The following is a 23,808-nucleotide window of genomic DNA, read 5'->3' as shown; positions in this document are numbered from 1 at the left end:
TACATCTACTGGTTATTGGAATAGATCATTTGTGGTTCATACTGGTTATATTAATAAACTGAACTCTGCTCTTTTCCCTACAAACCAGGGGGTAAAATGCCTGGCTTTGACTTTAATCCAAGCCTTTCATTTTACAGGTAAGGAAAAAGAAAAACCTGGAGAAGTTAGGTCTCAAGGTCTTAAGTTCCCAACAGGTAGACCTGGACCATGACTTTAATTCAGCCCATTCTTAAGAACTATCAGTTGGTTTCACATCATGTGGCAGATATGTCAGAATGAAGGGATACCATGGTAAGACAGGGTCCCTGATTTGGAGATCCTCACAAACTGTGTCACAAGAGATTGACATATACACAACTAATGGTTATACAGTGTCACAATTGCTGTGAGTTGTGTACAAGGATGTATAGTCAGTCCAGTGCTCTTAACAGTGCTCGGTGCTGACTGGGATTTTTACCTTACTTTCTTTTGCATATAGGCAGAATTAGATTCTTGAGTAGTTGATTTTGTTTGGGTCATTTAGTAAGAAATGATAACACAAATGCCATCATTCAAACCCTGAGATTACAAAAGAAACAGACTTTAGAATCTTCAGGGTTTTGGACTAGAATCTAGAAGATAGTCTCATTAAGTGCACCATTATTATATATGTATTATTTTCTTAGCTTTTTTCATATATTCTTCAGTGGCTTATACATCGAGTTTTTTTCAACTGAATTTGTGTTAGTATATTAAAAAAAACTAAAAACTTTTCTGAAGACGTTTTATTTACATCAGTGATTTATTTCATTACTTTTGTCCTTTGGATTTTTGGAAGTCATATTTCTTTTCACTTGACAGAGTTAGGCCATGGGATATGTATTTATAGTAAGATGTAAGTATGTTTCGGTTTGATCTTTTATACTATTTTCATGGCATTTATATTTATGGCTATGTTATTAGTCATTAAAGCAAATGTTTTCCCCCCTTAAGACTTCTTGTTTTGCACATGATTTATTCTGCAGTATGTGCTCTTTTAATTAGCAAAAAGGCATTTTTACAAAAATTACACTTTCCTTGCAACTTACTGGTTGTAAGGCCATGGACAAATTATTTAATTTCCCTTATCCTTGGTTTCCTTATGTAATGATACAGTCAATATCATTACACCTTTGTTTTATGGTTATCGTAAGAATTAGAGATGATGTGTTTAAATTACCCAGCATATAGCTTGCCACATAGATGCTTGAATATTGATGGTATTAATTGTAATATATTAGTTCATTTATACATAAGAGCTATAAATTCTAGTTAATGGTTAATTGATTCTTCGTGGTATGGATTACTCATTTAGGATTAATTGAGCAAAAATAAGTGATCATATTAATGTAAGAACTTGATGTCAATATTCATTTTCAGTTAGTTGTCTTTTAGAGACTGTAGTACGTTAAAGACTAGAGACTATTGCTGTTTAACCTATCTTTATCTTTAAAACATGAAGGTATGATCCTGTCTGCAGATTACGGTATTGAGAGTTATTTTTCTATGTAGTCAATTGCAGTGTTTTAACTTGTGGCAGTTGATAGGGCTGACTGTGTTGATCCTGATGCTTTAGAAGCACTGGTAAATTCCAGACTAATATTGGAAAGAATTACTTGGCATTTTATTTACTAAAGTTGTTTTTGTTATTCATGAAGAATTCTTAAAAAATACCTCAATTGAAAAATTAATACATGTACACAACAATAAATTTAAACGGTATAAAAGAGCCAAGAATGAAAATTAAGCTTCACACCCTTAAGGCATCCTCTGCTACTAATTGATTATATAGCCTCCTAGTAATGTGCTGTATGTACACGCTTGGGGATACATTGTTGCACAGCTCCCAGGGGTGTGGTCATACATATTCAAGCGTATATGCAGCATATATGTAATGGTCCTTTTATATAAATAGGAATGTTCTAATACAAAGTTCTTTCCTTGTATTTTTCACTTAATGATATGTCTTGGTGAATATTCCATGCCAATGTATGTAGATCTACCTTATTTTTAAAACTACATAATATTCCATTCTGTGTGTATGCCATACTTCATTTAATATTATGTTGGTGCAAAAGTAATTGCGGTCTAACCTAAAAGTCCCCTCTTGATGGTAATTAAGGATCTTTCTAGTCTTTTATTGTATATAATGTTGCAGTAACTGTCCATGTATATTTGACAGTATGTGAGTGTACCTACATGATAAATTACTGGAAGTGCACTTTGTGAGCAAAAGGGAGCACGCATTTAAAATTTTGGTAATGCCAAATTGTTACGCCTTTTTCCTCATACTCTTACCAACCCAGTGCATTTTCTTATTTTTTGAATTTGACTAATATGATAACTAAAAAGTCATTTTAATTGTAGATTAATTCTCATTGTAATTTTAATTTGCATTTTATTAATGAATGAAGCTGAGTCTATTTGTTATTGATTTCCAGGATATATTGTTAGTGAAAGAAATCATGGTGAAGAACAAGCTGTATAATATTCTGTCTCTCATCTGTCTCTTATCTGAAATGAGGGATGCAGATAAATGTATTTTATTTGTTATTTAAAAGGAGAAAACAGGAAGGATAACCCCAAAACGAATGAAACCAGTTATTTGAGGGGAAAAATAATAAAGAGGGAGGGATAGAGTCTAGGATTCTCTGAAAATACCTTATATTGTTTGGGCTTTGGAAATGTAAATGTTTTATACATTTAAAGAAGTTAAAGAGGAAAATATATCAGTTAAATATTTAGGTTGACATTGTTAGGAACCAAGGTTTTTAACAAATGAGAAAAAAAGCCAGGTGCAGTGGTTCGTGCCTTAATCCCAACGCTTTGGGAGGCTGAGGTGGGAGGATCACTTGAGCTCAGGAGTTTGAGACCAACCTGGGCAACATAGCCAGACCTCGCTGTACCAGAAAAAAGAACAGAATAAAACAAATTAGTGGGCATGGTGGCACTGGTCTGTAGTCCCAGCTGCTTGGAAGGTTGAGGTGGGAGGATCGCTTAGGGCCGAGGCTGCAGTGAGCGGTGATTCTGCTATTGCACTCAGCCTGGGTGACAGAGTGAGACCCTGTCCGAAAAGAAAGAAAAAAAAAATCTTGTTGCTCTGTCCACTCAAAAAACCTAGAAATAATATCTTAGAGCCCAAATTTTGGTCTCTGAATACCATTTTCAACTAAAAGGGAATAATAGGGCCCCTTGTAGAAGTGGCTGATTGTAGGCTTGGGACAGGAAAATGTACAGAAGGAACCTGGAACATTTTGTACTAGGAAAGCAAGGAAAAGCTCCACGACTGGTAGGGTTGTATCAGGAAACAGTGGCCAAATTGAAGGGGCGCCCATTGTCCAGTGGGAAAGAAAAAAATGAGCAGCCCCTGACATTCAGAAGCCTCACGGCTAGGCCATGTTCTCCTACTAAACATGAGCGGTCTCACAGAATACTTTCAATAAAGTTTCTCCGAGATCATGATAAAATGAGGCAAAACACAGACAAAAACCAAGGCCACTGTGCCACTTGTGAAATACTTAGCCAAAATGAATGACTGCTGCTTCTTTACCCATTACAGTTTTATCTTCATTCTCAGCTCCCCTCCCTTAGGTAAGATTTATTGAGATACATAACCACAGAATTACCCTACTTCCTCACAGCATCCAATGTAGAGAAACTCCTCCTTTCTCTACATTGGATGTAGAGGGGAATTTGGGGGAAGACCCTCCCCCAAATTACCAAACTGAGGGCCAAAGTGTGTAATAGATTTTAACAGCTTCTAACTGAGATGCCCCATGGTGCCCTGTGGTGTGTGTTCTCACTCACTGCAATGAGTAATACGCCTGTCTTGTTTAATTATAGGTATATTCCTGGTGGTCTTGGCTGAAGGTCATTGATAATAGGTAGAGTAATTTGAGCAACAATATCAGTAACAAAAAATACAAGGGAACAGATTAAGTGACAGTATAGGGTCAATCAGTAAAATTCAAAATGGGAAATTTTACAGGACAGATGACAAGAGGAAGGACAAAAAAGAGGACAGTGGCACTCAAAGAGACTCAAAGACATATCAGCCAGATGCATTGACTAGTATTTGGGTCCTGAGTCAAAGTAAACTGTAGGAAGACATCCTTTGAGACAATTGGATAAATTTGAACACTTCTTATTGGATGACATTAAGGAATTACGGTTAATTTTGTTAGGTGTGGCAATAATGTGTAGTGGCTTTATTTTTAAAAAGTACCTGTTAAAAGTATTTACATATGAAATGATGTGTTGTCTGAGGCTTGCTTTAAAATAATCTTGGAAGGGGTTAGTAGAAACAAACAAATTGGCCATGTGTTGTTGATAGTTGTTGAAAATAGCTGATGTTTCGGTGGGCACTCATTATATCGCTTCTCTACTTTGTATGTATTTGAAAATTCTTCTAAGGAGAAGTTTTTTTCTTTAAAGTCATATTTCTTTCTTTTTCTGTGAGTGTGCCTCTTCCTTTTCTTCCATTTTTCTGTTGGGCTTCAGTCTTATAATTTAAAGGGTTCTTTAAAGACTAAGAAGATTTGCCTTTAGTCATATGTTTTGCAGATAATTTTAATTTGTCTTTTGAACTTGTGTTTGGCATTTTTTTTAACCTGTGGAGAATTTCTATTTTTATTTTGTTAAATTTATCGGTTTTCTTTATGGCTTGAGTGTTTTGTGTGTTGTTTGGAAAAATTTTCTTGCCTCTGAGATTCTGAAAAGCTCTTTCATGTTTCCATGAATTTTTTAAATGACCACAGTACATTTCTGTTATACTTTATTTAGTCACCTTAATTTCCTCTTAGAGTATTTGGAAATATTCTCCCATAGAGCCCTGCCCCAAGACTATATAGGGAAAAATGTTGTTCAGTAGCTGTTCTATCAGATCTATTGATAGATTATTTATATAGTGAACATCCAGAGAATTAATTGTAAAAGTTTGCTCATTAATTTTGTTCCCTAAATAGAATGAATGAGAAATCTATTTACCAAATTTTGAAAATATGCTAAGTGTTATGTAAAAGTATTAGCTATATAGTTCACAGTTTCTAATTTTAGAAGAGTTTCAGTGTTTGCTTTATATAAAGAAGCATTCATTTGAGCTCTTCTCATAGGCCATAGGGTCAAGAAGCCAGGTGTCACCCCTGTTTGAAGTTGACATCTTTTGGCTTGCTCCTCTCCTAGGTCTGACTCTTGGATAGGCAGAACAGTGATTCTGTTTTCTAATCTCTGTAGGAATGGGTGTTACTGTAGTGTCTTCATCACTTTTGGTTCTGGGAGACCTGTTGAGACCCAGGAATGGATCCTTCCACCTACTGTCTCAAAAGTCAGAAACAGAAATACAGCTAAGGCTTCATGGAATCCTTCCCTTGTAGGGGAAAGTGGTAGCAGTGAGGTATCTTGGGCTTGTGTTTGCAAATGTACCACACTGTGCATTCTCAGTTGAAAACTAACTCTCCAGTTAGTGTTTCTCTTTTTTTAAGGAATAAAAGTTGAGAAAGTGCATTTGATACTATATTTTAAGCATTTTACTCACTATACCAAAACGTTTTGTAACCTAACATTAATCGCTTTTCTAATACAAGTAAAAAAATTTCTGACTGGGAAGAAATTTTTTCTTCTCTGAAGATAGCCACTTTCTTTTTCAGAGTTAGAAACGTGAGTCTTCACCTAGTTCTTTCCAGCTTAGGTGTGAAAACATGACTAGTGTGACAATTGCTGCTAAAGATTGTATCACAGTTTGAGTTTAGCTTAACGTTTTTCAGGGATAAATCTATGAATTTATGGGATCATTATCTCTGGAGGTTCACTTCTATATTCTCATGGTTTGTTGTGTTATATTTTGACACTTACTTTTTTTTAATGTTATAAAGGCACCATATAGCCATGAATTTTTTTTATACTTTTATTGATATGCATAATTCTCCTCTGAGTGAAACCTGGGGACTGATTGGGTGTTCCTAACAGGAACCCGGGGCAGTGTCCGTAAGTTTTTTATGTTTAGTGGTTTTGGTCATAAGTGAATTTTAATATCTAATGAATATCCTTACAGTTCTGTCTCAATCATAGGATTTGTGGGATCAAAATGAAGAAAATGTATGAGGACCCTCCGTGTCACTGGGAAGCGGCTTTATAAACTCAAGATTCTGTATTTTATTTTTCAGATGATTTCTTAGCACTAATCAAATGCATTAATCAACTTCTGATTAGCTGGCTCATTTATAAGAGGATTGTCTTTAGATGTATTGCTTTCAAATTGTTCCTGATGTAATTTAGCAAAGGAGGTGATGGAGTTCTTTGTTGACCGATTATCTTTCGTTTGATTTTACTCTGACTTACTGTAGTTTGGCAGGAGGCCAGTTATACCAAAATATGTAATTACTTCTTAATTCCAAATAAGTTTGAAATATAAAGAGTCATTTTGTCTCAGGGATATGATGGGATGGGAAAAAAGCGGTGTTTTTGGCTCCTCCTGAGTCACTCATGAATTTATTTTTTACCCAGCTTCTAAAATGACCTGGAACGGTCTTTTATTAAAATCCTCAAATGTAATAGACTTGTATGTAATAGAGCAATTAAAGTAAAAATGAATGACTTAAGAAGAAAGTAAGATGTACTAGAATATCTAGGTCAGTGGGTCAGTCTGTGCATCACAGTACCCCGTGTAGCATCAAAATATAAAGGTGCTGGGGCTGTTGCGGAGTAGGGCCTTTATTGTTCCAAAGTTCCACTGATAATTAGCTTGGTGCAGAAATAATTGCAGTTTTGGACTATGAATTTTAAATCATTATAACTAGGCTCAAACACATCTTTATTTATCAAAAATAGGAACCATTACAATCAACACATTTTGCCAGTGAGAAATAAGTTAGTTTATTCCTGTAGTGTAAAAATCCATGTTTTGGGATTTGATGAACTCTTGGAAAGCATTTTCTGCATCCTGCTGGTTGTGCAAGTGTTTTCCCTGCAAAAAGTTGTTGATATGCTTGAAGAAGTGGTAGTTGGCTGGTGAGAGGTCAGATGAATATAGCGAATGAGACAAAACTTTGTAGCCCAATTCATTCAACTTTTGGAGTGTTGGTTGTGTGACATGTGGTCGGACGTTGTCCTGGAGAAGAATTGGGCCCTTTTTGTTGACAAATGCTGGCTGCAGGTGTTGCAGTGTTTGGTGCATCTCATTGATTTGCTGAGCATACTTCTCCGATGTAATGGTTTCACCAGCATTCACAAAGCTGTACCAGATTAGACTGGCAGCAGACCATCAAACAGTGACCATGACTTTTTGGTGCAAGTTTGGCTTTGGGAAGTGCTTTGGAGCGTCTTCTCAGTCCAACCACTAAGCTTGTTGTCACTGATTGTTGTATAAAATTCACTCTTCATCACTCTGTGATCGAGAAGTGGTTCATTGTTTGTAGAATAAGACAGGATGACACTTCAAAATGATGATTTTTTTTTGATTTTTGCTCAGCTCATGAGGCATCCACTTTTGGAGCTTTTTCACCTTTCCAATTTGCTTCAAATGCTGAATGACTGTAGAATGGTCAATGTTGAGTTCTTCCACAACTTCTCATGTAGTTGTAAGAGGATCAGCATCGATGATTGCTCTCAATTGATCATTGTCAACTTCCAGTGGCCAGCCACTACACTCCTCATCTTCATGCCTCTCATTTCCTTTGAAAAACTTCTTGAACCACACTGCACTGTATGTTCGTTACCAGTTCCTGGGCCAAATGCGTTGTTGATGTTGTGAGTTGTCTCCACTGCTTTACAACCCATTTTGGACTCGAATAAGAAAATCACTTAAATTTGCTTTTTGTCTAACATCATTTCCATAGTCTAAAATAAACAGCAAGCAATAATTCATTAGCCAAAAAACATAAAGCGAGAAATGCCCATTAAAAGGGTGTATAACATAACTACGTTTGTTTAAGAATGTATTCCAATATCAAACAGCAAATTCCAACAATGCAAAAACCATAATTATTTTTGCACTAACCTAATAATTTTAATGTATAGTTAAGATAGATGTTACTGCCTTAGATGATGGAGCGTTACGCATTTGGCTTTATAATTTTGTTCTGAACTTCCTGGCATTCATTGCAAAAGAGGTAACGGGAGTTTCATAGCTCTTGATATCTTAAACACTTGCATCATTGGAAGAGACTTTTTTCCCTACCATGAACCTGAGAGGGTTTGATTTTGTAGATGTCTACAACTGTTCACTATCTTTAATAAATACTTTTATTAAAGGCTTCAGAAACATTCTTTCTCTGGGAAGTTTTTTATTGATCCTTGTTTGAAACTGATATATTATAACTGTGTGATGCTCTTTCTGCATATAGGTGAATGCAGCTTTTTGAGACTAAAGGTTTGAATTTCCAGCCCCTAGCACAGTTCCTGGCACATATTTTGGAGGTATTTTACAAACGTCTTTGGAAAAAAGGAGTTCAAGTGTTTAATTTCCTGGCGAACTAAATTGCTATAAAGAGAGAGCTTAGAAAGTCTAGAGTAAGAGATGATTAGCCTGCTTCCTAGACCATCTGTCACTAATACCAATTGTTTCTACTTGGCACTGCAGACGTGTTTTTTGAGGGGGAGGGCAGCTTGTGTAAAGTTAAAAAAAAAACAAAACAAAGTACCGGAACCCTTAGGTTATTCTGTACCCCTCTGTTTAGTGGCTAAAAAGTCATTGCTGTCTTCTAAAACACATTGACATTCTTATTATTCAGTAAAGATAAATGCAATTATTGCTTTTTCCAATAGCAATACAATTGTAACTGGTAGCTGTTTCTGCCTTGCCCCCTTACAATCTATTCTTGATACATCAACCGGAGTGATCCATTCAAAGTGCAAGTCAGAACATGTCACTCCTCTGCTCAAGACCTTCCAAGATTTCCCCACTCAGAGTTGAAGTCGAAGTCCTTACAATAGCCTGAGTGTTGGACATGTTCTTCACCTCTGTGCTGCTTTACATCTGACCCCAGCCATTGCTCTCCCCTGGCTAATTCTTCCTTAGCTGCACCAGTCCCCTTGCTGTTTCTAGAACAAGCTGGGCATGTTCTTGCCTTAACACCTTTGTAGTCGCTCCTCCCTCCATGTGGGATGCTCTTCCTATAGAGCATGTGTGTGGCTAGATTCTCTCACTTTTTTTTTTTTTTTTTTTTTAACAAGTTTTTGCTTAAATGTCACTTTCTTGTGAGGCTTTACCAGACCATCTTTTTAAATTTCATTCCCTTCCGCCCCCAACTCCCTGTCTCTGCTTTTTTTTTTTTTTTGTCCTTAGCCCTTATACCATTGGACATATGACATATTTTAATTTTTTAAAAATTATTTTTCTCTACTGAATAAAATATAAGCTCCATGAAGGCAGGGGTTTTTGTCTGCTTTGTTCACTCTTTATTCTTGTCTTGTAGAACAGTTCCTGCACAGAGTATGCAGTCAATAATTATTTGTTGAGTAAACAAATTAGGCAGTATATGTTGTAATAATGTAGAATTCCAATGGTACTCAGTATTGTTTTTATTTTAAACTTTAAGAAGGGTGTAGCATGGTAAAAGTTTTTATTATATCGTCAAAAATTTTTTTGCAAACCATTCACTCTAATAGCACTACTAAATTACTGATATTTACATTAAAGGGAGAGTGGGGTCTAGTCCTATTCTCTACTTTTTAGAAACAGAATTTGATTCATTGCAAAACCATTCCTATCTTGAGGTGACTTGTGACAGAGGCACTACAGAAGCACTTAACATTTTGGATTTGTATCAAGCTTATATAGTTTATAGATGGAATGTATTTTAAGAATGGACTTAGCAAAAGTATATTAGCAAAAAATATAACAAATGTAAAAACTTTGGTGAGAATTAAGTCAGCAGGAGAATTTTTCTTGACTCAGGTGTTCAGCGTATGATTTTTAATTTGGTTGAAGTGTTGTGAATTACAATGCAAATATACAGCAAGTTCCAAATGTTTACCCTATGGTGAAATTCAGAGTCCTGACAGTGGCCTTCAGGACCCTACTTGATGTCTTGCTCCTGTGCTAACTTTTGGGACTTGATCTCCTGCTTCCCCCTTACTCACGCCACACCAGCCACACTGGCATTCTTACTCTTTGGTTGCCAGGTATGCTCTTACCTTAGGGTCTTTGCACAACTCATCCCTCCGCTTATACTCTCTGCCCAGATACTCACATGGTCCTCTCCCTCAACTCCTTCAAGTCCTTGTTCCGATGAGCAAAGTCCTTTCAGAGGAGGCTGAACATGACCACTCTGTTTAACACTGCAAGCTTTCCCCTTCCACCTTCTACTCGCTATCCTCTATCTCCCTTTACCTGCTTTATGTTTTTAAAACATGACTGCATTTTCTGAAATATTAGGTAACATGCATTATTTGTTCTTTTTATCTGTCTCTTCCTGAAATAATGTGTCAAAAGAGCAGGACTTTTGTTTTGTTCCTTGAGGTATAGCAAGTGCCTAGACCAGTGCTTGGCACATTGTAGATTATCAGTGACTATTTGTAGAGTGAATGAATGAACAGACTATGTCATTACCCTTCTTCATGAATTTACATGATCCACAGTTAACATTTATTGCTGTGATAACTAGTATATTTATGTAATTAGCATCTATAAGAATAACCTCTGAAAAACATACCAATTGTAATGATTTTCCAATTGTGTGTGTATGGGAGGAGGAATGACTCTGTAGTCACCAGGAACATGTTGGTATTATCTTGATTCAACTTAATTTCTGCCTTTTTTATTTGCTACATCTAGAAACTGTGTTTTAAAAAATTGTGATAAGAAACAGATTTCCCATCTTAACCATTTTTAAGTAAGTGTATACAGTTCAGTAGCGTTAAGTGTATTCATATTGTTGTGAAGCAGATCTCCAGAACTTAATTTTGCAAATTCGAAACTCTATATACCACTAAACAACAACTCTCATTTCTCCCTCCCTCCAGCCTCTGGCACCCATTCTACCTTCTGTTTCTGTGAATTGCACTACTTTAGGTACTTTGTATAAATGGAATCATACAGTATTTCTCTTTTTGTGCCTGGCTTATTTCACTTAGCATAACTGTCCTCAAGATTCATCTGCGGTGTAGTGCGTGTCAGAATTTACTTCTGTTTTTCAAGACTGAATAATGTTCCATTGTATATACATGCCACATTTATTCATTCATCTATTAATGGACACTCAGGTTGCTTCCACCTCTTGCTATTATTGTGAATAGTGCTGCTGTGCACATGGGTGTACAGATACCTCTTTGAGACTACAGACTTTTTCCTAGAGATCTGTTAACTTAAAGGAATAAACATCAATTATTTTTTCAAATAAATGTCCTGAATTTCCAAAGATCTTAATTTTATTTAGTAGCACATTTTTAAATATATAATTTATTTTCACATAATAAAATTTGTATTTTGGTGTAAGCTGTGGAAATGTAGGTGGTCTGCTTTTGTAACATGATAAAACCCTGGAAAACTGTATATGATAAAGTGGAACAAGCTGCCTGAACGAAAAAGCTCGTTTCATCTTGAAAGAAGAATTTACTGTATTCCTCAAATTGCCTAGGACTGTGAGTAACCTAAATGGTAGGCTGGAATCCAGGATACTACTGTATTTTGAAAGCAAAGGGAAGAGAATGTTTCAAGAAAGAAAGAATGAACAGTGTTGAGTACTTCTGGGCAGGCAAATGAGATGATTCAGTGTCAGCTAGATTTCATAACATGGAGGTCACTGGTGACCTTAGCAAGGGTTAGAGAGGAATCATGAAGGCGGATCTCAGATGGAGTGAGTTGAATGAGTAGGAGAAGGGAGGTATTGGCATGTACAGACGATTATTGAAACATTTAGCATTGAAAGGGAAAAGAAAGGATGATAGCAGAGGGGGATTAAAAACATTAATTTTTTAAAATGACAGAGCCATAAGCATTTTTAAAAGCTGATGGGAAAGATCTAGTTGACGGAGACATTGAATATATGAGAGAAGGATTAATGAATAGCGTCAGTCTTGACAAGGTTTTAGGGGATGGGATCCAAAGCAAAGGTGAAGGACTTGATGTTTGATGGGAGGAGGATAATTTCTTTCAATGTGATAGGAGATAAGGAAGCTAGGATTGGCTTGAAGTGGGTGCAGGTGGTTTGTAGGAGTGACTCTTAGAAAGATAGGGAATTCCCATCTGAAGTTTCTGTTTTCTGTCTAAACTGGAGTAGGTCATCTGTTGATAATTATGGCTGAGGATGGGGAATTAGAGTTTTGAGGAAGAATAGAGTTCGACATAGTCATTGTAGAGGGTGGTTGCTGGACTTTTGAGGAATGACATTGTCCTTTGCAGTTGGGTGATGTATATTAAGCATAAAGTTAGACATCCAGTAGTAGGGGAAAAATACTAACTTAACTTTTTTGCTGTTTACTTTTATGAATTTAGTGAATTCCTAACTACAGTGTATTGTGACTAAGACATTTCTCATATACCAGGAGCTGATAAGCTTATAGGGAACAGTTATTTATCACATTCAATAAGAGGTACAAACAGTACTGAAACTTCAGAGGTCATATTTGACTTCAGAAGAGATAGGTCTTTAGGTATGGGGAAACTGTCAATCAGTGTATAAGGAGAGGTTATATGAGAGAAAAGGCTTTGTGCTGGGAAGAATAGAGATAAAAATATGTTGGTTCTATATTAATGGAATGGTGAGGTCCAGTTTGTCCAGAATTATCCTTGAATCAGAATGTCTCTATACAATATAAAACATATTAAAGAAGTTTATGACTTTAAAGAAAATTTCATAAAAATATATGACCCCCTAAAGGAGTTTACATGCGTAACTATTTTAGGGAAAATTTATGAGTAGTCATTCAGTGTATAACGAGCTTTATTCAGCATTGTAATTTTCCAGTTTGGGTATGATAAATTCATAGAGCTCATTAAGTGTAAGTGTCATTGTTGTGATTCATTCAAGCCTTTTTCCTCTCTTCAGCAGAAGGTTAAAAAAAAATTCCAAATTTGAATCCAGGACTTGAAGAATGCCAGTTGTCTAAATACAGTACCATATTGTGATAAATATAGCTATTGAAATTTTAAAAAATCTATTCACAAAACTTTGTTTTAATATTCATAGCAGAACTTTTTTTGGAATGTTATCTGAAAAACAGAGGACCATTTTATCATCAGAGCTGACTATTAATTAGGGTATTGTTGCAGATATAAAAGTTGATCTGCCACTGAAATTCTATTTGAATATGTATAGTTCCAAGCTTGCTTTGTGTATTTAATAACTTTAGTACCATAATTACTCTGTTTACAATTAAATTTTGGTGAATATGCTAATATGGAATATACCAATGAGTGATTTCAGCAAAGGGCAGTATTGATTTGCATCTTGATGTGCTTTTCAGTTGCATCTGCATTTCATTTAATATCAAAGGAAAAGAAGTGGTCAGATTATGTAATGCTAAACTTTTTTTTTCTTTGAAACCTCTCTGTTGCATTGGCTACTATAAAAGTAGATTTGCATAGAGTCAGAGGGGCTGAAATTCTGTGGGAAGATTTAATTTTGTTAAAGTTTGTGCCTTTCAATGTATTCATTAATAGAAACCTTAATGCAAGCATTGGTTTCATTATTAGAAGAAACCTATAATGTACTAAAGCAATTGTTTAATTTGAATTAGTATTTTAAGTTCTTCAGAAAACTCACTAACTACTGAAGCAAATACTTGTGATTATGTTATTTCTTTGAGCAGGGACTTCTGGTTTTAAATAATTCCTCTTCTTTTAAGAAATTGCCCAAAAGCAACAAGGAGATTGAAACACAGTGATTTCATATTCTCAGAAACTGAGAAGCTTCTGTAGCCCTTAACCAGAAAATAAGGAGCTGCCAAATGCAGTGAAGGTCAAATAGGGTATGGGAGGATGCTGAAAGGGAACCTGAGACACAGATGTCAGAAAAGCTGGCAGAATTGTGTTCTCGAAAGAAAGTGGCACACCCTGAGAGGCACGTTAATAAGCCTTTGTCTGGGAGAACAGGAATAGGTGTTGGCAGGCAGGGGCACTGGGGAACTTTATGGTGTGATGAAAATGTTCTCTGTCTGGTGGTCGCACAAGTGTATGTACATTTGTAAAATTTTATCATTTTACACTTGTGCAAGTTAGTAATTTATTGCCTCTCACCTCCAAATTCACCCCTTTTTTTCTCTGTTTATATACTTGAGCTAGATCTTTTAAATACTTTTTCTTTTCCTGGACAGTGTTAGATTTTGTCAGTAGAAGGTGAGGAAGGGATACTGCAACACTTAGCAGAGGAAGGGCTTCTCTTGTTGCAGTGTGCTTGTTTTTTTGTTCATTTGTTTGTTTTTCTTACTCTTAAGGTGTGGCTGTCAGCTCTGCTTACTCTCCTGTAAGCTTCATTAGCACCCTGGTAGGCAGCTTGTTGCTCCTAACAGTATCTCGTGGGCAGCAGATTCCTGTGGATCAGCTCTAGCCCACTGGCCCTGCAGAGAACTTCCCTACCACGCAGTGGGTCACTGCCACTGTCTGTCCAGTGAAGTTTTCCTTTCTTGGGCACTCTCCCTTGGAGACAGTAACTGCTCCCTACATTTGCTAGTTCCATATTCCTTCAAGTTTTCTTTTACGTCTGTTAGCACTTGACAACTTTTTACAGATTAATAATTTTTTATGTTACATTTTCTTGTTTTAATTGATTGTGTGTTTTCTAGCTCCTGAATGGACACTGTTATAACACACTTGTGATTTGTGTACCTTACTTACTGTTTTAATTTTACATAAATAAACAGGATGAAATAATAAGTATACTTCTTGATTACTTTCTATAACATGAACCAATTGTTTAAAACACCAAGATTGGGATATAGAATGCTACCAGATCCCTAGGAACCTTCCACCTCCAGCCATTTCTTCTGACTCTTAGTCCCCAAAGTGATATCTGCTGTTTGACTTGTATCACTATTGATTTGTTTTATTATTGAAATTCATATAAATGGAATATAGTATGTACTCTTCTGTCTGGTGCTGCTTTTTCTTGACACAGTGTTTGGTATGTTCATCCGTCTTACTATATTCATTTTCCTGTTGATGGACATACAGGTTTCCAGTTTGTGGCTGTTGTGAATAAAGCTGTTACTGTCATTCTTGTACCTGTCTTTGGGTGGACATGTACATGCATAGAAGTTGAATTGCTGGATCAGTTAGCAGGTACTGCCAAACGAATTTTCAAAATGATTGAAACAGTATACAGTGTAGAATTCTGCTTATTCCACCTCCTTATCAGCACTTTGTAGTGTCAGACTTTCACAGGTGAAGTGGGCGCGGTGGCTCAAGCCTGTAATCCCAGCACTTTGGGAGGCCGAGACGGGCGGATCACGAGGTCAGGAGATCGAGACCATCCTGGCTAACACAGTGAAACCCCGTCTCTACTAAAAATACAAAAAAACTTAGCCGGGCGAGGTGGCAGGCGCCTGTAGTCCCAGCTACTCGGGAGGCTGAGGCAGGAGAATGGCGGGAACCCGGGAGGCGGAGCTTGCAGTGAGCTGAATTCCGGCCACTGCACTCCAGCCTGGATGACAGAGCGAGACTCCGTCTCAAAAAAAACAAAAACAAAAACAAAAACAAAAACAAAAAAAACAAAACCTTAAGGAATAGATCAAATGCTGGTTAAACTCCTTAGATTGTGGTAAAGGAAGAAAAGCTTCCAAAATCTTGTTATGAAGTGAGCATAATATTGATACTAAAACAGATAAATGTAGCAGAAAAAGTAAACTACAGACCAGTCTTATTAATATCAGTCTTGTCTACAGCTATACTACCCTGAATGTGCCCAATTTCATCTGAATATGAGTCTTGTTCCTAAATAAAATATAAATAGAATTCAGCAGCACACTAAAAAAATTATAACTGCCACCAAGTATAATTTTTTTTTTCTAGGAAGGTTGTGTTAAATAGCTCTATATGAGTATGTGGTATACCAGCTGTATTTAAGTCTTTTGTGTTTCTCAAGATGTTAAAAGATAAGTATTGAACAAATATTTATTAATACACTACCATTGGCCCTGCTTATACCTAACTGAAGCAGCCCCCGAGGACTGACAGGGCCATTGGTTGCCTGAGGCCACCTGAGATTATAGGGGCCAGCAAGAGCAAGAGGGAATCCTTCACATCTTTTTCCATTAGAAGTCACAGGAGGGAGTTTCATTTAGATACATTTTGAAGAAGTATTTCTGTCATAGTGGCATCGTGCAGAGCAACTGAATATATTTTAGTGACTTCTTAACGTTTATGCGGAGATTTAGATGTGAGGGAAGTTTTAACCTAAGCACAAAGTTAGTTTCAAATGCTAGTTCATAAATCTGATTTTTTTTCTATTTTTCTTTTTTGCAAAGAAACTGGTAATCTAGAATGTACGTGTGAACAACTTTATATGAATATTTTTTGTACTTGGTTTAGTTGAGTTGGTATGATGTGTTATATTTAAGTTCTTTAAACACTGGATTTCTTTAATGTATATTGACTGAGGAAAAGAAAGAAAACAAAGCTGGATATCCATTTGGAAAAAGCTGGACTTCTCCTTCATATCTTATACCAAAATAGGTGTAAACAGATCAAAATGTTAACCAGCAAAATATGAACCGTAAAATAACCCAAAGAAAACATGGGATATTAAAAAAATATAATTTGACTGGAGGAGGTCTTTCTAAGGGTAACATGAAATCCAAAGCAAAAAATAAACAGTGCCCCAAAATAAATAGTTACTAATATATATATTGGGAAGACTCTTTGCAAGACACAGAGGTACTCTATTTAATATGCAACATATAAGATGTGCCTGGAAATAAAAAGCAAGGCTAATAATTCGAAAGAAAAATGGGCAGAGGTTACTAATAGTTTACAGGAAATGAAATACAGATTTTGCTTAGGAGTGTTTTCTTTTGATTTTTTTTTTGAGAGGGAGGTGGGAATGCCCTGGGCAGGCTCGTTGAGTATGAAAAAATTTCCAGTTTTGATCCCTTGGTGATTATTAATTATAGGAGCAATAATCATTTTGTTAAGGAACCTGGTTTCTTTTCATGGGAAGTGGTATTTCAAGAATACAATTTGTGTGCTAGGGATGCTCTTTGCTGCTGGGTTGATTATTGTTTCTAAGCTTTTTAGTGAATGGGGCTAGGAAATACAAAGATGTGTTTCTGTGTATGTGATTATTTTAAAGATACTTTCTGAACTAAAAATATTTCCAAGTACAGCATTTTGAACTTTACCTCTTCTGTCTTTTGTCTCCATCTTTTTCTTCCATATCTGAATCCTGATTTTTAGGGACACAAGGGAATGATAGAATAATAATATCACATACTTAGTCATTTGCATCATTCCACATGTATGCACACAACAGTCTTAGTTAACAAAACCAAGTATCACAATATGAGTTCTGGAAAGTTGCCCTTTGTGCATATGTTATCCCATTTTTTGATAGTTGTACTATATCTACAGTGTCAGTACATTTGCCCATTATATACTCTTTTCTCTCTTTTATAACCCTCGTTGAGTTTCAGTTCTACAAGTATATATTTTCTGCTCACTGTTACTGACATTTCTTTAGTCATTTTGGATATTGCTGTGGGAGTGGCCGACCCCTTCTACTGGACTTCTTCTCTAGTAGATTCTTATTGCTGTTTTCTATATTGATAACACTTAGCAGTCTTTATACTCGAAATTTAGCTGGGTATAAAATCTTTGGTTCATGTTTTCTTTCCTTGAGTCTTAAATATGTTATTTTCCCCCCCCCCCGGCGTAAAATGTTGCTGTTAAAGTGATGACAATTTGATTTTATTTTCCTTATAAAATATCTGCAGATGCTCAAAAAATATTTTCATTTACTATTAACTAAATTGTATCTTGGTGATGGTCATTCTGGGTTGATCTTTCAAATGTATGTGATATGACCTTTCAAAGTGTAGTTTTATGTTTTTTTAAATTAAGTTCAGGAAAGTTTTCTTGAATTAAAGGATTTTTAATATTCTGTTCCCTTGCTTTGATTTTCTTTGTTGTATGTATGTTGGTTTTTTTGTGTATGTTTTCTTAAATTTTTTTTTGTCTTCTTTGATTTTTTGTTTCTTTCCTTTTCACTATTTCTCTTGTCGTTGAAAAGTTTTATTTACTCTTATGTTCCTTCTAATTTAGTTTTTATTTCTGAACTGATTTTTGTCTTTCATTTTCAATTATTCTGTCATCTGATTTCTGAATTTTTCTAATTCTGATTGATGTTAGTCTGTATATAAAGTGTTTTTTAGCTTGTTTTGAAATACTAATTTATAGCTATCCACCTTTTGGGAGGCATGTTTTCTTATGTACTTTTCTAAAGGGATTTTTTTTTTCTCTTTAAAAATACGAACTTAGTGTGGGACTGAGCTTTGATCTCTTTTTGTTGCTGAGTTTTGTATGCAGCCAGTTTTCCCTTATTTGCAATTAGTTTTAGATGGTATGGTTCAGGGAGAGTGTATGTCATTCTCTAGATCCCACTCTTCACTTGTTTTTGTGTAGTATTCCAAAATACTGAGGCTAACTTATAGATCCACTTTCATTTGAGCTTTCTTTTTCCTTTCTTTGTGTTATCCTTGTGATGCTCACTTTGGCTTCATCCCTAGCAGTTTCTCCTCAGCCTGAGGCTTTGACCTAGAAGGGTCCTTGACTGGTTAGTTTTGAGAGTTTGTAGAGGCAACAGGCTTCACCCTCTTGAGACCTCACCAAGGACCACTTGCACTTCCTGGCTGTAGGAGTGGCAGAGCCCTTCTTGTTTCAGTTGCTTTTCTCACAGGGTCTTGTGTGCTTCTAAAACAAGTAGCTCCTGATAGATAATTTTGGGATTCTTAGATTTATCAGAGGCACCACACTTTCTTCTGTTTCCTTCTTTACAGTTGCTGATACCACACACAACTTGTTGCTGTTTGTCATGGTCTGTCTTCACCTGCTCAAATTTTGGGATTTGTAGAGATAAGGGGATATTGTTCCTCTGGTTGGTTGGAGAGGTTATCCATGGGTTTTGAGTTTCGCTCTCCAGTTGTCCTGTCCAGGTTTATGGGGGAATTCAGGGAGATGAAACAGCTGTGCTGCTGCCTCCACCACGTGCAGCGTTAACCTTCAGGAGCTGTGATTTAGAAGCGTATTGAAGAGACTGACAGTGATGACGCTGTTCTGTGGGACTATTTTTAGGAAAGAAAGTCATTCCAAGCCTTAATTAATTATTACAATTAGTTTCAATTAGTTGGCCACAGAAATAAAACTAAAAATAAAAGGAAACAGCTTTATTTGGAGGAAAATCACTTTTTATTGACCACAATTTACATTGAGTAGATGCTGAGCCAGAATATTTCATTTAAAATATGATATTTTTGTCACTTCTGGAAAGGAATTTCAGAAAAACACAAAAGATTGTGCAGTCACTATTTTGAGATATATAAAGATAAAAAACATGTTGTCCACTCATTTTAAACTATTTTGATTACTATAAGGAACCAGTCAAATAAGCGATTGATGATTTGATAAAGTTGGTTAAAATTCAGAAGGGCATCTGTTTTAATATTTGGAAGTACTATGTGTTTTAGTTGTTTCTCTTATTTGGTTTACTACCATAGGTGTAAAAATAACCTTTTTTTGTGTTTGAGTCTAGGCTAGCTTGGTTGGCACTGAAATTCCATTTTGCAAGATTTTACCATGACTGAAAACACATTCATTAAGAGAACTAATTGATACGAAGAAATAACAGAGATACATTTATTTATTTTGAAGATGTTTTTGCTTAGAGAAGATTTAGACAGCAAAGATGCATTAGTATTCTATGGGAAAAATTCAATTTAAAAATCCCCACTAAATTAATAAGGAACATTTGCAGATAAGGAGTTTGTATATTTGAAGAGATACTGGGTGAGTTGCTGAAAAATTCCAGTTAAATGTACTGTGTATGTATGTAGCGTATCTAGGCTCAAAACTGAGCCACAGACTTCTTTCATGTAAATAACCATTTCAAGTATTGCATACTGTCTTAATGATTCTTATTAACCTTCTTTCTTTTATGTATCTCCAGTATGTTTTTAGGGAACTATGGAACCTAACAAATACTTGTCTTAAATCTTTTTTGATTAGTATTTGTAGAACCGAGAGTTTGAAATCACACAACACATACATGTACACATGCATACTAGTACAAATTGAGTTCCTTCAATCAACGAAGTGAGTTACACCTGAGGGCACTTGAAGCCCAGCGTGGAGTGACTTGATCAAGATTACCCAACCAGCCGGTGTCTTACCTGCAATCCAGGCCTTTTAATTTCAGTCAGTGCTCTTTTCACAATAAAACACTGCTTTCTCTGAATGTTATGATAAACTCATGTGTTACTGAGAAAAGTGAGTCATGATCCATCTCCTAAAGGACAGTTAATGAGAAAGGAAACTTAGGAATGCTGGGTGTCACCAGCTTTGCCCAGATGACTAAGCCACAGTTTCTCCTGTCTTGAAAGTTGTGCTCCTTCGTTACAGTGACTTCCATAATTGTGGAGCATGTTGGTGAGGTCTTGGAGCCAGGTAGTCATCAGTGCAAATTTCTGTTATTCCACCACTTACCAGCTTGCTGAGCCTTAATTTCCTCGAAATGGGGATGATGATGTAATCTTCACAGAGTCATGAGGATGGATGGGAACCTGTGTAAAGCATTTACTAGCATGTTCCAGGAACCTTTGCCCTTTCCCCTTGTGCTCAATTGCCTTATGTTTTCAATCTCTGTACTGTGTTTTGTCATATCGGTATTGACCTTAATAAACTCTTCATTTTGTTCCTATAAAATATGCATTCTGATTGCATGCACCTTTCCTTCTCAACTTCATAGAGCAATTCTTTGTTAAATAGCATTTTTAGTTGTAGTTGATCATTATGCCATTGGAACTTAAACCTAATTATTTCCTTGAAAATAATTGCATGTATGATTTTATTGTCTCTTCTCCAAAGTTAAGAGATAATCAAATAGGATTTGAGCCATTATAAGTCAGAATTAACAGATATCCTTTAAGTTTTGGAGTAAGTAGGAATTTGAACAGCATCTCCATATAGAAGTTTTCCTTAGGGAAAAATGTTTTGAACACTTCTAAGATTATAATTCTGACCGTTCCCTTGTTTTATGTTATAGTGAAAATGCCTCGTGTAAAAGCAGCTCAAGCTGGAAGACAGGGCCCCGCAAAGAGACATCTTGCAGAACAATTTGCAGTTGGGGAGATAATAACTGACATGGCAAAAAAGGAATGGAAAGTAGGATTACCTATTGGCCAAGGAGGCTTTGGCTGTATATATCTTGGTAAGTGTGTGACTGCTTCTAATGGTCAATCCAAAGATGTATATGCTTATGAAAATGGTTTCTCAATTATGAGCTATTATAGGATGTTCCTAATAATCTGCAGTCAACTTAATAGTTTCTGATTAAGCAAAAATGCATCTCTGACGTAGGAGTGGAAATTGCTAATGCAGTCACAACAGAAAAAGAGGGTAAAATAGCTGTAATACTATCATTAGTGAGCACTAGGACTTTAGATTTTTAAGATACTTTATGTAATCTTAATCTCTTTTGAGACCCAAAGAAACCCATGTACATATCTTTCCCCTCCCACCTCCACCTGTGTGGGATTTATTCCGTCTAATTTGGAGATTTGCAAATCTTTTACAAGTGTGGGTTTCTTGTTTCTTTCTGTGCAACGCTCTTAGCCATCATACTGGAACTAGGAGAATTACCCAGAAACTGCATATTAGGCCTGATTAAATGTGCAGATAACTAACATACTTATTCTGAAATTTTTGGGGACCCCTTGTGGAATCCTGAAATTCTGTTATATTAACTAAATTATGGACTTAAAAAATATTTTACCTGATTGCTTCTAAAGCTGTTTCCCCAATAAATATTAGTAGTGATACAATGCAATTCATATTTGCTTCTGATTTTTCTAACTTTTCCATTCTATATTCTCACTCTACTTCTAATCTCAGATTAATTAATTTCTGGAATGGAGGTTTATAAAATTTTATTTTTAGCAATATCTTACTCAGAATACTAATAATATGACAGATTAGTGTCACCTGGGAACTTGTTAGACCTGCAGATTTTTGAGCCTTACCTCAGACTACCAATCAGAAACCGTAGGGGGAGGGCCCAGCAGTGTTTGATCAAGGTGATTCTGATGCATGCTAAAGTTTGAGAACCACTGACGTAGGTGAATGACCATTGCCCTTACTCAAGAGGAGTAAACACTTCACCTGCTGCAGGACCAGTGGGCTGCCGTTGGTCAGTTGCAGTTTCTGTAGCTATCTTTATGAAACATAGCTTGAAATCTAGTGCTTTATCATATTTTATACATATGATTCCTGTCGGTCAGTGGCACCCTTTTTGTGAAATACGTGTTGATTCTCTCGTTTTGTTGAGAGCCAAACCTATTCCAGTGAACTAGGCTGTATCTCTGATTTATGGCAAAAATCCTTATAAATCATGAAAGAGTAGTGGCTATATTAGCCAGGTATATATTTTTGATCTTGTGATTTAGGGGAGATGGTAGATTATATAAGCTGTCTTTACTACAGGATATGTGGACTTATGCCATCCTATAATAATAGAAACCTGTCTCTAAAAAAATAGTTCTTCATTTTATATTAATTTACTTTTGTAACCGTTTGCAAATTTAAAACTTGCCTTGTATGTGTCTCTGTTTTATCTGTATTTATCATCAAAAGATGCCATCTAATAGTATTTTTAATAGGCAATGATTTGACCTCTGTAATAAAACTTTACTTTTATAAGGTTGGGATGACTAATCTGTAAAAGGAAGCACTTGCTTGAGTATTGTCGCCTCCAGTCTCTCTCTCTGTGATACACTGAAACAGCCAGATTCAAGATCATCAGCAGTTGCTGTTAATGAATTAAAAAGATTGCTTTTGAATTTTCTTTGCATTTTTTTCTATAGCATTTGATACTGTTTATCTTTGTTTCTCATAACAGTTGCTTCCATTATCGTTTATGATAACGTACCTTTCCCCTAGTTTTCTGTCTGCTTTTCTGGCTGTGCTTCGTCATCTTTATAGGCACTTCTGTGTGTTCCAGCTTTTCTTCTTCTGTTCACTTTTTATTCTATATATTCTATCTGAGTGATGTCAAGCTTCTCTTACTGTCTCTTTACTGTTGATTTCTCTCTGTTTTTTTCTGTAGCCTAGGACACGATTTCCTGAGTCCGGGTCCGTAGCCACTGTCCTGTAAGGAATCTCTACTTAGATATTCTACAGGCATTTCTAAAACTCGTATCATCATCTTTTATCTCCTGATCCTGTCATGAGGATTGTCTCAATGAATGACAGCCTTGAAGCCAGAAACTGGGAAGGCATTCTTGAGCATTCCTTCACTAATATCCTAGTTCCTTTTCTAGTCCTGTTGTTTTACCTGGGTGACTTCTCAGATCCATTCATTTCCCTCCACCTTTGCAGCCACTGTCCTGGTCAGGTCATTATTATGTCTTGTCTGGACTCTGACTGTAGCACTGAATCTTCTCTGTCCCAGTCTTGCTGCCTTGCACACCATTGTTATCAGTATGGCTTTTATGACCAAGTACACTGATCAGATAATATGATCATCCTGTTTAAACCTCTCTGATGGCTCCCCAGTGCCCTTCAAATAAGGTGCCAGACTTTTAAAGAGTGACATACAAGACCCTTCATATACAACATTTATCTTCATCCGTTTTATCTCCTCAAAGTCTGTG

At 36.1% G+C, this 23,808-nt stretch overlaps 1 protein-coding gene across 8 annotated transcripts in view; it reads left to right on the top strand.

The window, feature by feature from the left end:
• Positions 1–23,808, top strand: part of VRK1 (VRK serine/threonine kinase 1) — an 85,897-nt gene that overhangs the window by 15,757 nt on the left and 46,332 nt on the right. For all 8 annotated transcript variants that reach the window (XM_009212225.2, XM_021941548.2, XM_017961522.3 and 5 more), the window contains exon 2: positions 21,204–21,368. In XM_009212225.2, the coding sequence (XP_009210489.1) occupies positions 21,209–21,368 (160 nt within the window). In that variant the 5' untranslated portion in view covers positions 21,204–21,208. The remainder of the gene's footprint in view (positions 1–21,203; positions 21,369–23,808) is intronic.

The sequence above is a fragment of the Papio anubis genome, chromosome 7 (assembly GCF_008728515.1).
Source record: "Papio anubis isolate 15944 chromosome 7, Panubis1.0, whole genome shotgun sequence".
NCBI classification, from domain to species: Eukaryota; Metazoa; Chordata; class Mammalia; order Primates; family Cercopithecidae; genus Papio; species Papio anubis.
This window is presented reverse-complemented; position numbering and strand designations above follow the sequence as displayed.